The following is a 14858-nucleotide window of genomic DNA, read 5'->3' as shown; positions in this document are numbered from 1 at the left end:
AGTGGCTTAGAACCGGTCCACTAGCACGGTCCACGCCAATCCCTCTCTGGCACAGAGGGTCCACTACCTGCCAGCCGGCATCGTGACAACAACTTTAGACTGAACTGGTTGGAGGCAAAGATTTTGACAGGATTGTCCCCAGCGAATTATTTCTCCAGTTCTCCAATCCAGTTGCGGAGAATGGCATTGCAACCAAGGAAGGCCAAGAATAATCTCTGAAGTACAGTGTGGCAGAACATAGAATTAAATCTTTTCTTTATGCAATACTCCCACTTGCATGAGGAGAGATTCGGTACGGAAGTGAACCATACAGTCCAGGAGGAGATGAACAAGGGCTTGGCAAGCTGAGTAAGGGGAAGATGATACCTGTGGACCAAAGAAGCATCAATAAAATCACCTGCTGCTGCTGTTGTTGCTACTAGGCCAATAGCTGTTGCATCATAGCAGACAGTTGTGTAAGTTGCTGCGCCTGGCGCGCCAGTTGCTGAGACTGACGTACCACAACGGAAGGGAAGATCCGCGACTTCAGGCAGGGGTACCTCAGCGGAATCCATGGCTGAATCTTACTGTAACACTCACATTTCAGTAGACTGGAACAATAACGATAGTGGATCCGCTGGACCTGTGTGGTAGATGACTTGGACCGTTCCAGGGAGCGGAGTCTAAGGTACCGCTGGTTTTCACTGGAGCCCGCCGCAAAGTGGGATGGACTTGCTGCGGCAGGTGGAACCCAGGTCGCTACCCCTGGCACGGCTCGACCACACAGGGGGTTGAGGAGATTTGAGGCACAGGTGGGATAAAGCAACTCGTGGTCTGGAAAGCAGGAGGTCAGGGCAGGCGGCACAGTAGCGTAGTCAGGAATGTAGCAAATGTTCTGTAGGCAGGTGGCAAAGGAGCAAGGTCAGGTCATGGAGCAAGGGTGTGATACACGGCAAGGCAATACACAGGAATGCTTTCTCTAAGGCTCTAGGGCAACAAAGATCCGGCAGGGAAGTGTGGGTGGTGGAGGAATTTATCAATGAGCCACAGATGTTACTTCACTGATGGGCGCACTGGCCCTTTAAATCTTAAAGCAGAGAGGCAGGGGCAGGAGAAGCACCAGGTGAGTGACGGGCTGGGATTCTCATGCGGGCGCATCCCACAATGCGAATCCCAGCCCCACCGGCAGCAGCAGATAACGGGACCATGCGCTCACAGCCAGAGCTCAGAACGTAACAGTAACAATATTATATTCAGTGGGTATAAGGTGTGGCAGTATTAATATCAGGGGGTACAGCGTGTGACAGTATTATAATGAGAGGGCACAGTGTGTGGACTATTATAATGAGAGGGCACAATGTGTGGCAGTATTATATTTAGGGGGCACAGTTTCTGGCAGTATTATATTCTGGGGGCGTAGTATTTCGCAGTGTTATAATAATTATTGTCTTCATATAGAGGATGAGAATCTGCTAACAAAGTGAGAAACCAATTATGTCCGCGTGTCAGACTCTGCAGAGAAGATGTAGCTGGAAGAAGACCTGGTGTCTGGACAAGATGAAGAAGAAAAGGAAAGACAACACAGATGACGTCACTCAGGTCACTGATATCATTGTGTATTCTTCTGACTGTCCCATCAGCTGCAGTCACTTGTAAGTTCTGTAGTTATGATGGGAGAAACTGAACCCCAATCTGTGGCTCTCCAGGCATTAGGGGAGTTGTAGCTTTGCAACAGCTAGAGAGCCACCGGAACCGTGGTGATCAATGGAAGTCCCAGCCGTTTGACCCACACCAAAAAAATGGACTGCTTAGTCTAAAATGCCCAGACCTAATTTTGGTCCCTTGTCGCTTGGGCCTTGGGCTTTTCAGCTATGCCCCTGGCGCTGATGTCAGATCACTTAAGTCTGGCATCTGCTGGCGTGACTGCGTCTGTGTCTCTACGCATTACTGAGGAGGAGAGTAGGGACCTGCGCACTACTGCTGAGCACGGGCCGGGCCTGAAGTCTCTGGAGCACCCAAGACCTGGGAGCTGCTGCTGAATGCAAAAAGTTAAAAAACACACAAACAAGAAATGTATATTTATTTAGTATATTGAATATTTAAGACACGTATTATCTGAATGCCAGCAGGCCGCAACACGTGGGAGCACAATCAGGATCTAATCTATACGGGGTGGGGGGGGGGGGTCACTGTCAGTATCTAATCCATATGAGGGCACACAGTATCTAATCCTTGTGGATCCATGTATGGATTAGATACTGGGCCCCTCCTGTTTGGAATAGATACTCCCCTACCCCCTCAAATGGATTAGATATTGTGCACTTTCCATATGAATTAAATACTATACCCCCCATACGGATTAGAATTAGATACTGCACCCCTATATGTACTAGAATTAGATACTATGCTTCCCTAGATGGATTAGATACTATATAGGCGCAGCAGCTCGAGATAATAGTACACAGTACAGCAGGTAAGCATGGAGGTAATATAGGGAGGCACAGTATCAAATCCATACAGGGGGAAGAGTATTTAATCCATATGGGGGGGGGGGCAGTATCATACAATAACATTATTTAATCCATTTAGGGGGGCATAGCATTTAATCCATGGGGGTAGCATCACACCATTACTCTAATCCATTTAGGGGGGCACATGGGCACAGTATCAAACCCATACAGTGGAGCATGGTATCATTACCATGACAGTATCTGAAGCATACAGTGGGGCAAGCAAATTATGTAATCCATATCAGAGGCACAGTATCTAATACATATAGGGGTTAAAGCGTCCATTCCATATAGGGGATCACAATATTTAATCCATATTGGCGGTTACAATGTCAATTAAAAATGTATCTTATCCATAAAGTTGGGAAGAGTATTTAATCCATATGTATTTAGGGGGGGGAGGTCCGTAGGGGTCTGTAGGGGGTCCCAGCAGCCCTTCCCCCCCCCCCCCCTCGTGAGGTATCCAGGCTTTTAATCCTGGATATCTCCTTTAAGGATAAGACCATATATACACAAATAAATTGAATCAATATTCCTTAGAAATAAACAACATTTTTTAGTCCCAATAACATATTCCTAATTCGCTTCTGTTGTTTTATAGTGTCACATGTATGGCAATGTCATCAGGGGAGAAGATTGGTTGTGCAAAGGATATCAGAAGTTAATGACATCTATAATCCAGATATCATGGCAATATTTGTGGTATAAAAGGAGATGACAGTCATACTCTCAGCCAGTATCAACTACAATATAACCTGTTTGGAGCCAACAATAGTGTGATTAGTAGATATGACCGTTGTCTGTAGAACTGCAAGTTCCAGCTGGCCTACATAAGTCTACTATAAACAACTGGAATGCTTCAAAAATGCTTCAGATATCCCCAACAAAGTCATTACACGGGGGGAGTACTAGATAACAGTGTTCACTCTGCTTTAATGTGTCCCCCAGGTGTAGATCACTGGCGAAGTTCTTTATGGAAGGCACAGCCATAGACCATAGACAGGTTATATTGTAGTGGATACTGGCTAAGAGTGACTGTAGCCATGAAATATGACAGTTGACACTATATGATGAGGTGCGTTGGGAATGTGTTGCTACTGGAAATGTACAAACTCATGTAATACCAAATATTATCCATTTCAAAGGGTATGTTAGGCAAAGAGATGGGACTTTATTTTCTTGGAACCCTACCATAAAATATTATTGAGCATAGAGACTGCCATGGAATATTTTTCCCTCACCTCTAGTACATCTAAATATTAACACCTTTTACAGTAAAATCTCTACACAGGTCAAGGACATATTTTTTTACGCACAAAAAGAATTTTGAAGTTTAAAAATGAATTTACATATATTCAAAAAATGAATTCCCAAGAAACACGTAAAACTCTTTTTGAGTTGGAATTAGTATGTTAAAATGTGATTTGGGTCTTTTGTATGAGTGGCCATTGATGTGATTCATTGCAGTCAATGCAGAGTGATTGCTCTCTTCATTCACTTGTAAAGATAGTGCTGGCCCTAACGTCATCAAAGCAAATTCACGTTAACTGGTTCCTTCATATATATTCATAGCACGGTGACTCTTCCTAGCTAAACTATTAAACTCATCTACAGTACACAATGATTTGCTTAAACTAATTCCACTTTTCGCTGCCACAAGCTGACACTGGAAAGTAGGGGTTTGTGAAGGTGTCTAAGAGGGCTCCTGGAGTACTGCTTTTTCTGAGAAATAGAAATACTCTTTAATTAACCCAGCCTCATAGTCACATGCAGCCCACAAGATATCATCTTTAAGCAGTGTTATCTAAAATATACAGAGAAAAATAATTTTATTTTTAGATGTTCTTTGTAAGATGTAAAAACAACCAATTTTACAGCCTTGCCTTTCAGTTGCTTAGTCCCCTGGGACAGCTCGAGATTAAATATCTTTATTAATGACACATTATTTTTGTACTATTTTATGATAGTAAAATATCGTAGTAATATCGCTTACCAGTTGTCACGATTCGGCTTCCAGGTAGTGGATCCTCTGTGTCAGCGAGGGATTGGCGTGGACCGTGCTAGTGGACCGGTTCTAAGAGGCTACTGGTTTTCACCAGAGCCCGCCGCAAAGCGGGATGGTCTTGCTGCGGCAGTAGCAACCAGGTCGTATCCACTAGCAACGGCTCTACCTCGCTGACTGCTGAGAAGGCGTGGGACAGAAGGACTAGGCAGAGGCAAGGTCAGACGTAGCAGAAGGTCGGGGGCAGGCGGCAAGGTTCGTAGTCAGGATGGGTAGCAGAAGTTCAGGTACACAGGCTTTGGACACACTAAACGCTTTCACTGGCACAAGGCAACAAGATCCGGCAGGGGAGTGCAGGGGCAGTGATCTGATATAGTCTGGGAGCAGGTGGAAGCCAATTAAGCTAATTGGGCCAGGCACCAATCATTGGTGCACTGGCCCTTTAAGTCTCAGAGAGCCGGCGCGCGCGCGCCCTAGAGAGCGGAGCCGCGCGCGCCAGCACATGACAGCAGGGGACCGGGACGGGTAAGTGACCTGGGATGCGATTCGCGAGCGGGCGCGTCCCGCTGTGCGAATCGCATCCCCAACGGCCATGACAGTGCAGCGCTCCCGGTCAGCGGGACTGACCGGGGCGCTGCAGGGAGAAAGACGCCGTGAGCGCTCCGGGGAGGAGCGGGGACCCGGAGCGCTAGGCGTAACAGTACCCCCCCCCTTAGGTCTCCCCTTCTCTTTGTCCGGTAACTGCCTCCCCTGGGATGAGGACACCGGGAAAGAATGGAGGGTTTCCTCAACGGCAGGCAGTACAGCAGGAGTGGGAATGGGGAGGGAGGGCAGAGGGCGAGGCCTAGCACGGGGCAGTGTGACACCAGGACGGGGGCCATGGGGAGGCACAGAGGCTTGCCTGACGGGACTGGGAGGGGGGGAGAGGCATTTCCTGTGGCAGGCAGAGTCCCAGTTCTTTATCTCCCCGGTGGTCCAATCAAGGGTGGGGGAATGAAGCCGGAGCCATGGCAGACCGAGGAGGATCTCAGAGGTACAGTTGGGGAGAATGAAGAACTCAATCCTTTCGTGGTGGGGTCCGATAGACATCAGGAGGGGTTCTGTGCGGTAACGCACGGTGCAGTCCAATCTGGCTCCGTTGACCGCGGAAATGTAGAGCGGCTTGACGAGACGGGTCACCGGGATGCTGAATTTATTAACAAAGGACTCCAAAATAAAATTCCCGGAGGCACCAGAGTCCAAGCAGGCCACGGCTGAGATGGAGGAGTTGGCTGTAGGAGAAATCCGCACGGGTACCGTGAGACGTGGAGGAGCAGACTTGGAACCAAGAGACGCCACACCCACGTGGGCTGGGTGCGTGCGTGCGTTTCCCAGGCGTGGAGGACGGATAGGGCAATCCACCAAGAAATGCTCGGTACTGGCACAGTAAAGACAGAGATTTTCTTCTCTACGGCGATTCCTCTCTTCCTGGGTCAGGCGAGACCGATCCACTTGCATGGCCTCCTCGGCGGGAGGCCCAGGCGAAGACTGCAAAGGATGCTGTGGGAGAGGTGCCCAGAGATCTAAGTCTTTTTCCTGGCGGAGCTCTTGGTGTCGCTCAGAAAAACGCATGTCAATGCGGGTAGCCAAATGGATGAGTTCTTGGAGGTTGGCAGGAATCTCTCGTGCGGCCAGCACATCCTTGATGTGACTGGATAGGCCTTTTTTAAAGGTCGCGCAGAGAGCCTCATTATTCCAGGATAGTTCAGAAGCAAAAGTACGGAATTGTATGGCGTACTCGCCAACGGAAGAATTACCCTGGACCAGGTTCAACAGGGCAGTCTCGGCAGAAGACGCTCGGGCTGGCTCCTCGAAGACACTCCGGAGCTCAGCGAAGAAGGCCTGGACTGTGGCTGTGGCAGGATCATTGCGGTCCCAGAGCGGTGTGGCCCAAGACAAGGCCTTTCCTGAAAGAAGGCTTACTACAAACGCCACCTTAGACCGTTCTGAAGGAAACAAGTCCGACAACATCTCCATATGCAGGGAACACTGAGACAAAAATCCACGGCAGAGTTTAGAGTCCCCATCAAATTTGTCCGGCAGGGACAAGCGGAGGTTAGGAGCGGCCACTCGCTGCGGAGGAGGTGCAGGAGCTGGCGGAGGAGATGGTTGCTGCTGTAGCAGAGGCAGAAGTTGCTGTAACATGGCGGTCACCTGCGACAGCTGCTGTCCTTGTTGGGCAATCTGCTGCGATTGCTGAGCGACCACCGTGGGAAGATCAGCGAGACTTGGCAGCGGCACCTCAGCGGGATCCATGGCCGGATCTACTGTCACGATTCGGCTTCCAGGTAGTGGATCCTCTGTGTCAGCGAGGGATTGGCGTGGACCGTGCTAGTGGACCGGTTCTAAGAGGCTACTGGTTTTCACCAGAGCCCGCCGCAAAGCGGGATGGTCTTGCTGCGGCAGTAGCAACCAGGTCGTATCCACTAGCAACGGCTCTACCTCGCTGACTGCTGAGAAGGCGTGGGACAGAAGGACTAGGCAGAGGCAAGGTCAGACGTAGCAGAAGGTCGGGGGCAGGCGGCAAGGTTCGTAGTCAGGATGGGTAGCAGAAGTTCAGGTACACAGGCTTTGGACACACTAAACGCTTTCACTGGCACAAGGCAACAAGATCCGGCAGGGGAGTGCAGGGGCAGTGATCTGATATAGTCTGGGAGCAGGTGGAAGCCAATTAAGCTAATTGGGCCAGGCACCAATCATTGGTGCACTGGCCCTTTAAGTCTCAGAGAGCCGGCGCGCGCGCGCCCTAGAGAGCGGAGCCGCGCGCGCCAGCACATGACAGCAGGGGACCGGGACGGGTAAGTGACCTGGGATGCGATTCGCGAGCGGGCGCGTCCCGCTGTGCGAATCGCATCCCCAACGGCCATGACAGTGCAGCGCTCCCGGTCAGCGGGACTGACCGGGGCGCTGCAGGGAGAAAGACGCCGTGAGCGCTCCGGGGAGGAGCGGGGACCCGGAGCGCTAGGCGTAACACCAGTTAGCGTGTTACTCAGGCAGCCAACTAATAAAATGTACATAGGTATTACGTACATATGAAACTAGTACTATGAAGAAAAAAAGGCAGAGCCTCCCATGGGACAGAACGTCTGATAAAGTGTGAATTTGCAAGGTGGTGAGATATTTACTCACCTCTCCGGGTTGTGTTGGCAGACACAACCACTATGCAGAGCCTTGTGTAGGATTTGCGGTGCAGCCACCCGGGGATCAGGTCCTGGATGATCCAGCTGATTGTGGTAGATAGATGTGGGGATAGCAGTGCTATCTGAAAAATGCTGGGATCCGCTTGAATGTAGGACAATACAAGTGTGGTATTGTACAAAGATTTCTTTATTAAGCCAGTATCAGACACGTTTCGGAACCACACATCCCTTTCTCAATAAAAAAATGTCTTTAACAGATATCGCTAACATGTTCACTATTTAACATAAAAAAGGCGCTTTGGTAAAACCTGATTGACAGGTTGCCTGGTGTGAATGGCGCTTCACAGGAAGCGAATACTAATGAAGTGTTTCACATGAAAAACAATAAAATTAAAAATCAATGCATTTGATGTGGTTTCTTATTTTATTTAGAACCTTATTGTGTATTGGTTGGTGTCAATATATATGTTCAGCATGATTTGTCTGAGAGCTTTGACTTATCCAATTCAGTGTTATCCATGTTTTTCATTTTCACTGTTTTATATTTCTGTTGGATACCACACTTGTATTGTCATACGTTCGCGCCTCTTCATCGCCGCATTTTTCAGATAGCACTACTATCCCCACATCTATGTACATATGAAACTATGAGAAAACATTGATGTCTAATACGAACTACTGGATCTTGTTGTTGTGATACTCCCCGTGTACCCCATCAGGCCCTTTTGTTCGTCTGTGAGCTTCATTGTAAGCAGATTCATACAAAGAAAAGACACACAACACACAGCTCATTCTTCTCCATTGTAGCAGCCCAGCAATCAGTTGACTGTGCTTATGCCTTTTATTTATGTCCACACTAGACTGTCAACCAATAGAATGATGTGTTTCCATTAAGAATGCAGCAGAGTAGGCAGTTTAGACAAAACCATCTAAGGACAGACATTATATGTAAAGTATCTTCCCTTTTTGGAAGGGGAAACATACAGCTTAACGGGTAATGTCTCCAATACAACAGCTATGCAACAGACAAATCTGTTATTACGCAGAGACCATGGTGTATTTATAACATATAGTGAAATAATGTTTTAACCCTGAATATACAAACTACCATGTCTTGTCCATTCAGGGTTATTCCTTCCAACTTGTTGGAAGGAAAAATTCTGCATCCATCAGCTGCCATCATTGATGCAGTGGTGTGCACGCTCATCCTATGCTGCCTTCTGACAGGATGCACTTGTTTTCAAGACTGTAGAGGGTCACAGCAGTTACATAAGTAATATTTTACATATAAGTAATACTGGCTGGACAACCCCTTTATTTATTACTTTATACATTGTATAAGTGGTCAGCAACCATGGATAACAGGCCCAGAAACAATCGGGGCTCACCTCCACCCAGACATAAAAGTATTAATTACTATGATTTATAAAAAGGGACAATGGGAACTTCAACATGGACCTTTTGGACCCAATAACCAATGGGATCTCTGGGAACCCCTTTAGGTCAAAAACAACACATTTATGCAAGACTTCACTCAGCCACTACTCATAATATTTCAGGAGCGCCATCATGTTATTCATTTTTTGCTATTTTATTATTAATATTTTTTATTATTTATGTATTTTTTGATGTCCTTGGTTTTAGGTCACTATATGTGTAAGAGTTATCAAATAGATACAGTGGTTTTAATGTACTGTCTGCCAATAAAAGGCCATTAGCTTTTGCTAAGATACCTGTAAATGTGTTTTAATGCTATCATTTATCTGTTTTGCATTTCAGATATAGAGTTGTTGTTCCCTATCCACCACAGAGTGAAGCAGAAATTGAACTAAAGGAAGGTGACATTGTATTTGTTCACAAGAAGCGGGAAGATGGTTGGTATAAGGGCACATTGCAAAGAAATGGAAGGACAGGGCTTTTCCCTGGAAGCTTTGTGGAAAGTTTTTAATTATGCCATGCAGCATTTCTATACAATGAAGGAGCATCCGGCAAAGTACCATATGGTATGTGGAAACATAGTGGGTGGAAACATACATGACACATAATAAGCACAAAATATCAAGAAAACGGATGCCAAAACAATGAGTTGCCATTTTGACTTCCAAAGATACCCTTGGACCATCAGCCTTTGGTCAAGATAGAACAATATGTTTGATGTCCATCATGGAGAAATGGCTGACTGGAAGATCCAGTGGTATGTTGGAGTTGTGCCTTCTGCTTAGAACCATGAACTGAGAAGATGCACGTATTGACCATGTTTGCTATTTGTGATGTATACATCATAAATGAAATTTAAAATGGATCTTTTATTCTCCGCTAACTTATTTGTATACACTGCAGTGTTCTTATTACTTGCCTATGCAAGAGGAATAAATTATAGGAATCAGCCAATGGGGCTTTGCACATTTAACTGTACACTTGATGTAGTTTATACTGCTACAATAATAAATGCCTGCACAATAATGGGCACAAGCTCACCATTGTATTAAAGAGATTATGTCAAAAGTTAGAATACGATTTAGCCGGTCATTGAATGTTACTCTTTCCTTAACTTTTAAAATAACTTTTTCAGTAGCATTGTTATAATTTTATGTTTTCATTTTTTATTGAATTTGTTTATGAGCAATTATAGTCACAATGAATTTTACTGAATTGTTTTGCTCGGTCATATTTCAGTTTGGTTAAAAATGACAATGAGAACCAGCTCAATAAAAGAAAGCACAATAGCAGGGAAGATGGGGGGGGGGGGGGGGGTGGAGCATTGTCAAAGTCAAACTTCTCTGTGGGCTCTATCTGGTTTTACAACTCAGTAGTCAAGAGACTGAGCTGCAATACTAAACACATTCAACAGACAAAACTGCTGATACTCGGAAGAGAGCAGCCATGTTTATTTAATGTCATTCAATCTGACAAAGGAGACAATTTGCAAATGTGGTGATAAGTTATTTGTAAAATAAAAAAGCAGTATTTAAAATGAATGAAATAATTCAAAATCATATATTTATTAATGACACATTTTGACAAAGAATTTAATATAGATACGTGGTAAATGATATAGTAAAATGTGCTTGTAAAAAGAACACTGCAAATCCCTAAGAGGAAAATATTTGTGTACAGATTGTAAAGTTGTGTTGGAGTTCTGTCCTCATTTAGATGTTGTTCTGGAACTGTGTTAACAAAATACAATGTCTGACAATGCAAGTCCTCATCTTATCAATGCCAACAAATAAAATGACCAGCAACAATATATAGGTTTATATGAACCTGTCAGTGCAATAAATATAATGGGGGAATTAGGAATGCTAGGAATAAAAATGTCTCCAGGATTTCTACAGTGTGCCACCATATTGGAGCCATCAATACAAGTTTTTAAAACTAAAGAACAAATACGTATTTAAGACAATGCTAAAATCAAACTAGTGAAAATAAAGGCTGACTATTCCTAGTATGGATCCATCAGCTTCTATGCATACATTGAACGTCTTTTGTATGGAAATATTCTCTCCAAGAAGCAATAATTCTAAAGGAGTATACCTCTGTACATACCAAGTCCAATGAAGCATTCAACAATTTTGTTATGTTCGAAATCTTAAAAAAGAAACGGTATACCACTAATCTTAAAGAATCAGGCTTCACCCATGTTTTATAATAACATACAGTCATGGCCGTAAATGTTGGAACCTCTGAAATTTTTCAAGAAAATAAAGTATTTTTCACAGAAAAGGATTGCAGTAACACGTTTTGCTATACACATGTTTATCCCCATTGTGTGTATTGGAACTAAACCAAAAAGGGAGGAAAAAAGAGCAAATTGGACATAATGTCACACCAAACTCCAAAAATGGGTTCGACAAAATTATTGGCACCCATAATTTAATATTTGGTTGCACACCCTTTGGAAAAAATAACTGAATTCAGTGGCTTCCTATAACCATTAATAAGCTTCTTACACCTCTCAGCCAGAATGTTGGACCACTCTTTCTTTGTAGACTGCTCCAGGTCTCTCTTATTGGAAGGGCGCCTTTTCCCAACAGCAATTTTAGGATCTCTCCACAGGTGTTCAATGGGATTTAGATCTTGACTCATTGCTGGCCACTTCAGAACTCTCCAGCGCTTTGTTGCCATCCATTTCTGGGTGCTTTTTGACATATGTTTGGGGTCATTGTCCTGCTGGAAGTCCCAAGATCTCGGACGCAAACCCAGCTTTCGGACACTGGGCTGTACAGTGTGACCCAAAATCCATTGGTAATCCTCAGATTTATGATGTCTTGCACACATTAAAGGCACCCAGTGCAAGAGGCAGCAAAACAACCCCAAAGCATCATTGAACCTCCACCATAGTTCACTGTAGGTACTGTGTTCTTTTCTTAGTAGGCCTCATTCCGTTTTCGGTAAACAGTAGAATGATGTGGTTTACCAAAAAGCTCTATCTTGGTCTCATCTGTCTACAAGACGTTTTCCCAAAATAATTTTGGCTTACTCAAGTTCCTTTTGGCAAAATGTAGTCTTGCTTTTTTATGTCTGTGGCAGCAGAGAGGTCCTCCTGGGTCTCCTGCCATAGAATTTAATTTCATTTAAATGTTGACGGATAGTTAGCGCTGACACTGATGCTCCCTGAACCTGCAGGAAAGCTTGAATATCTTTGGAACTTGTTTGGGGCTGCTTATCCACCATCCGGACTATCCTCTGTTGACACCTTTCATAAAAAAAAATTTCTCTTCCATCCTCGCCCAGGGAGATTAGCTACAGTGCAATGGGTTGCAAATTTCTGGATAACTTTGCGCACTGTGGACAAAGGCAAATCTAGATCTCTGGAGATGGACTTGTAACCTTTAGATTGTTGATATTTTTCCACAATTTTGGTTTTCAAGTCCTCAGACAGTTCTCTTCTCTTCTTTCTGTTGTCCATGCTTAGTGTAGCACACACAGACAGGTATTGCAAAGACTAAGTGGACTTCTCTCCCTTTTATCTGCTTCAAGTTTGATTTTTATATTGCCCACACCTGTTACTTGCCCCAGGGGAGTTTAAAGGAGCATCACATGCTTGAAACAATCTTATTTTTGCAAAATTTTGAAAGGGTGCCAATAATTTTGTCCAGCCCATTTTTGGAGTTTGGTGTGACATTATGTCCAATTACCTTTTTTGGTTTAGTTCCAATACACACAAAGGGAATAAACATGTGTATAGTAAAACATGTGTTAGTGCAATCCTTTTTTGTGAGAAATACTTAATTTTCTTGAAAAATTTCAGGGGTGCCAACATTTACGGCCATGACTGTATGTACAGAATGAGTTGGCTTTTGATTGTATATGCGTTATCCTGTAACTGTACACTGAAATATAGGGTCATATAATCAATGTAAAAAATTCTAAGACATTAATATAATTGACAATGTAATTTCAATGACCATATTTGCCATTAAAAGTTATTAATGAGATGTGTCCTTATTTTAAAAATAGCCTAATATCAACATTAAAAACCTGACTTGTTTCTATAGAAGCAGGTATAGACCACATCAAAAATAGGTGCCTAATAACAGAACCACTAATTGATTTATAAAAATAATATACAGTTATCTCTGACATGCTTTGCCATGAATGGCATCTTCAGGGGTATCAAGGTTCTTACCCTGCCCTGTTACCCCTATAGATGACAATGATACAGCTCATACCAAACAAGCACACAAACATACAGTAACACACACAAATTATCTCACTTACTTATTCGTCTCCTCATATGTAGCCTTGTCCACTCTTTGACTTGAGGATCTGCATAAATAAGGCCATGTGAATTTATCTGGGCTAGTCTTTCTAAAACTTCTGAAGAAATAGTACATTTTTTTGTTAATGTTTTTGAGGTTTACATAAAAAGTTGCATAACTGTATTCTACAATAACCCTCAAACACATAAATGCATCTAGGAATGCAGAGGGGTGCAGAACTATAGGGTTTTTTAGGCTGGGTTCACACTACGTTTTTTCAATACAGCAACGGGGGAGCGAAAATAGGGTGTTCCCGGATCCCAGCCGGCCCGTATCTAATTCCTTTCAATGAGCCGACCGGAGTCAAACAGTGACTCCGGTCGGCTCATTTTTGCCCTGCATCTGGTTTACTGACTGGATCTAAAACTGTGGTATGCCGCGGTTTTAGGTCCGGTCAGAAAACATTTTTCCCTATTTCCTTTATCAAGTTAACCACCAAAACTAAGACTCCCCCTGATATTTTCAATACATTTGCTATGATAATACATCTATACCAATATAATAAATCAAATAGATCAGAAGTGATTTTTCTAGAGCAAGAAGCCAAGAGCCATACGGTATCTCCTAAATACTGATGCTATAAACATATAGAACACCTAAGACTGGCTCAGAATTATATTGATCGTATAGTTATGATGTAGATAAAAAGTTGACATTTATTTTAAAATGCACTTTTATTGCCCATTGTATATTTTGTCAGTCCTGTGTCAATATGAATAACGTAAAAAGGAACCATATTTAAGAATATCCATTGGGGTATTTACAAGTACAATTATTTTCTACTCTAAATGGTCTCTCTATTTTCAGTGGTCTTGATCTAATAATGGTCTTAAGTAATGTTCTGTCGTTTGCTATATTTTTCAGTTTCCTATATAATTATTGCTTGGTTTATATATTGTTAAGTCCAACAGACCAACAGCACTACTCTCCCAAAATATGGATAATTTCCCCAAAATCCTATTTTTCCCAAAATTCACTTATAACTTTCTCGTGTAATTGCTGTCTTGAGGGCAGTTTTGTTGCTGTCTTGTTGCTGAGGCAACAATGATAAATAAAAAACACTTACCTACCTCACTCCCTCAGGAATCCCCATGTAAAGTCTTCTGGTCTCCCGCTGAATTCTTCAGCTGCTAATTCCTTCAGAGAAAGACTGATCTGTGTCCCATCTCCGTTAATGATTGGTTGAGCAGACTGCCACTGCAAAACGAGTTCATCTCAGAAGTAGCAGCTGGAGCATTCAGTGGAAGACGAAATTAATTCACAGAAGGATCCCAGAGGGAGCTAGGTAGGTAAGTATGTGTTTTTTTTAATCAACAACATTTTTAGATCACTGCTTTAATATCTTTTATAGGAATATCTATTTAAAGGATTTGGCTGTGAAAGCAGCTCTGTTAAACAACACAGAGAGGATGCAACACAATAATAG

At 43.7% G+C, this 14858-nt stretch overlaps 1 protein-coding gene across 3 annotated transcripts in view; it reads left to right on the top strand.

Annotated features, from left to right (window-relative positions):
• Window positions 1-10410, top strand: part of SH3RF3 (SH3 domain containing ring finger 3) — a 572673-nt gene extending 562263 nt beyond the window's left edge. For 2 of the 3 annotated variants that reach the window (XM_056556016.1, XM_056556015.1), the window contains one exon: window positions 9450-10410. In XM_056556016.1, the coding sequence (XP_056411991.1) occupies window positions 9450-9618 (169 nt within the window). In that variant the 3' untranslated portion in view covers window positions 9619-10410. The remainder of the gene's footprint in view (window positions 1-9449) is intronic. The other variant, XM_056556017.1, reaches the window with a different exon arrangement.
• Window positions 10411-14858: the final 4448 nt, after the last annotated feature.

The sequence above is a fragment of the Hyla sarda genome, chromosome 2, assembly GCF_029499605.1.
Source record: "Hyla sarda isolate aHylSar1 chromosome 2, aHylSar1.hap1, whole genome shotgun sequence".
Lineage (NCBI taxonomy): Eukaryota > Metazoa > Chordata > Amphibia > Anura > Hylidae > Hyla > Hyla sarda.
Note: the sequence above shows the minus strand (reverse complement) of the source record. Positions and strands in the feature narration are given on the sequence as shown.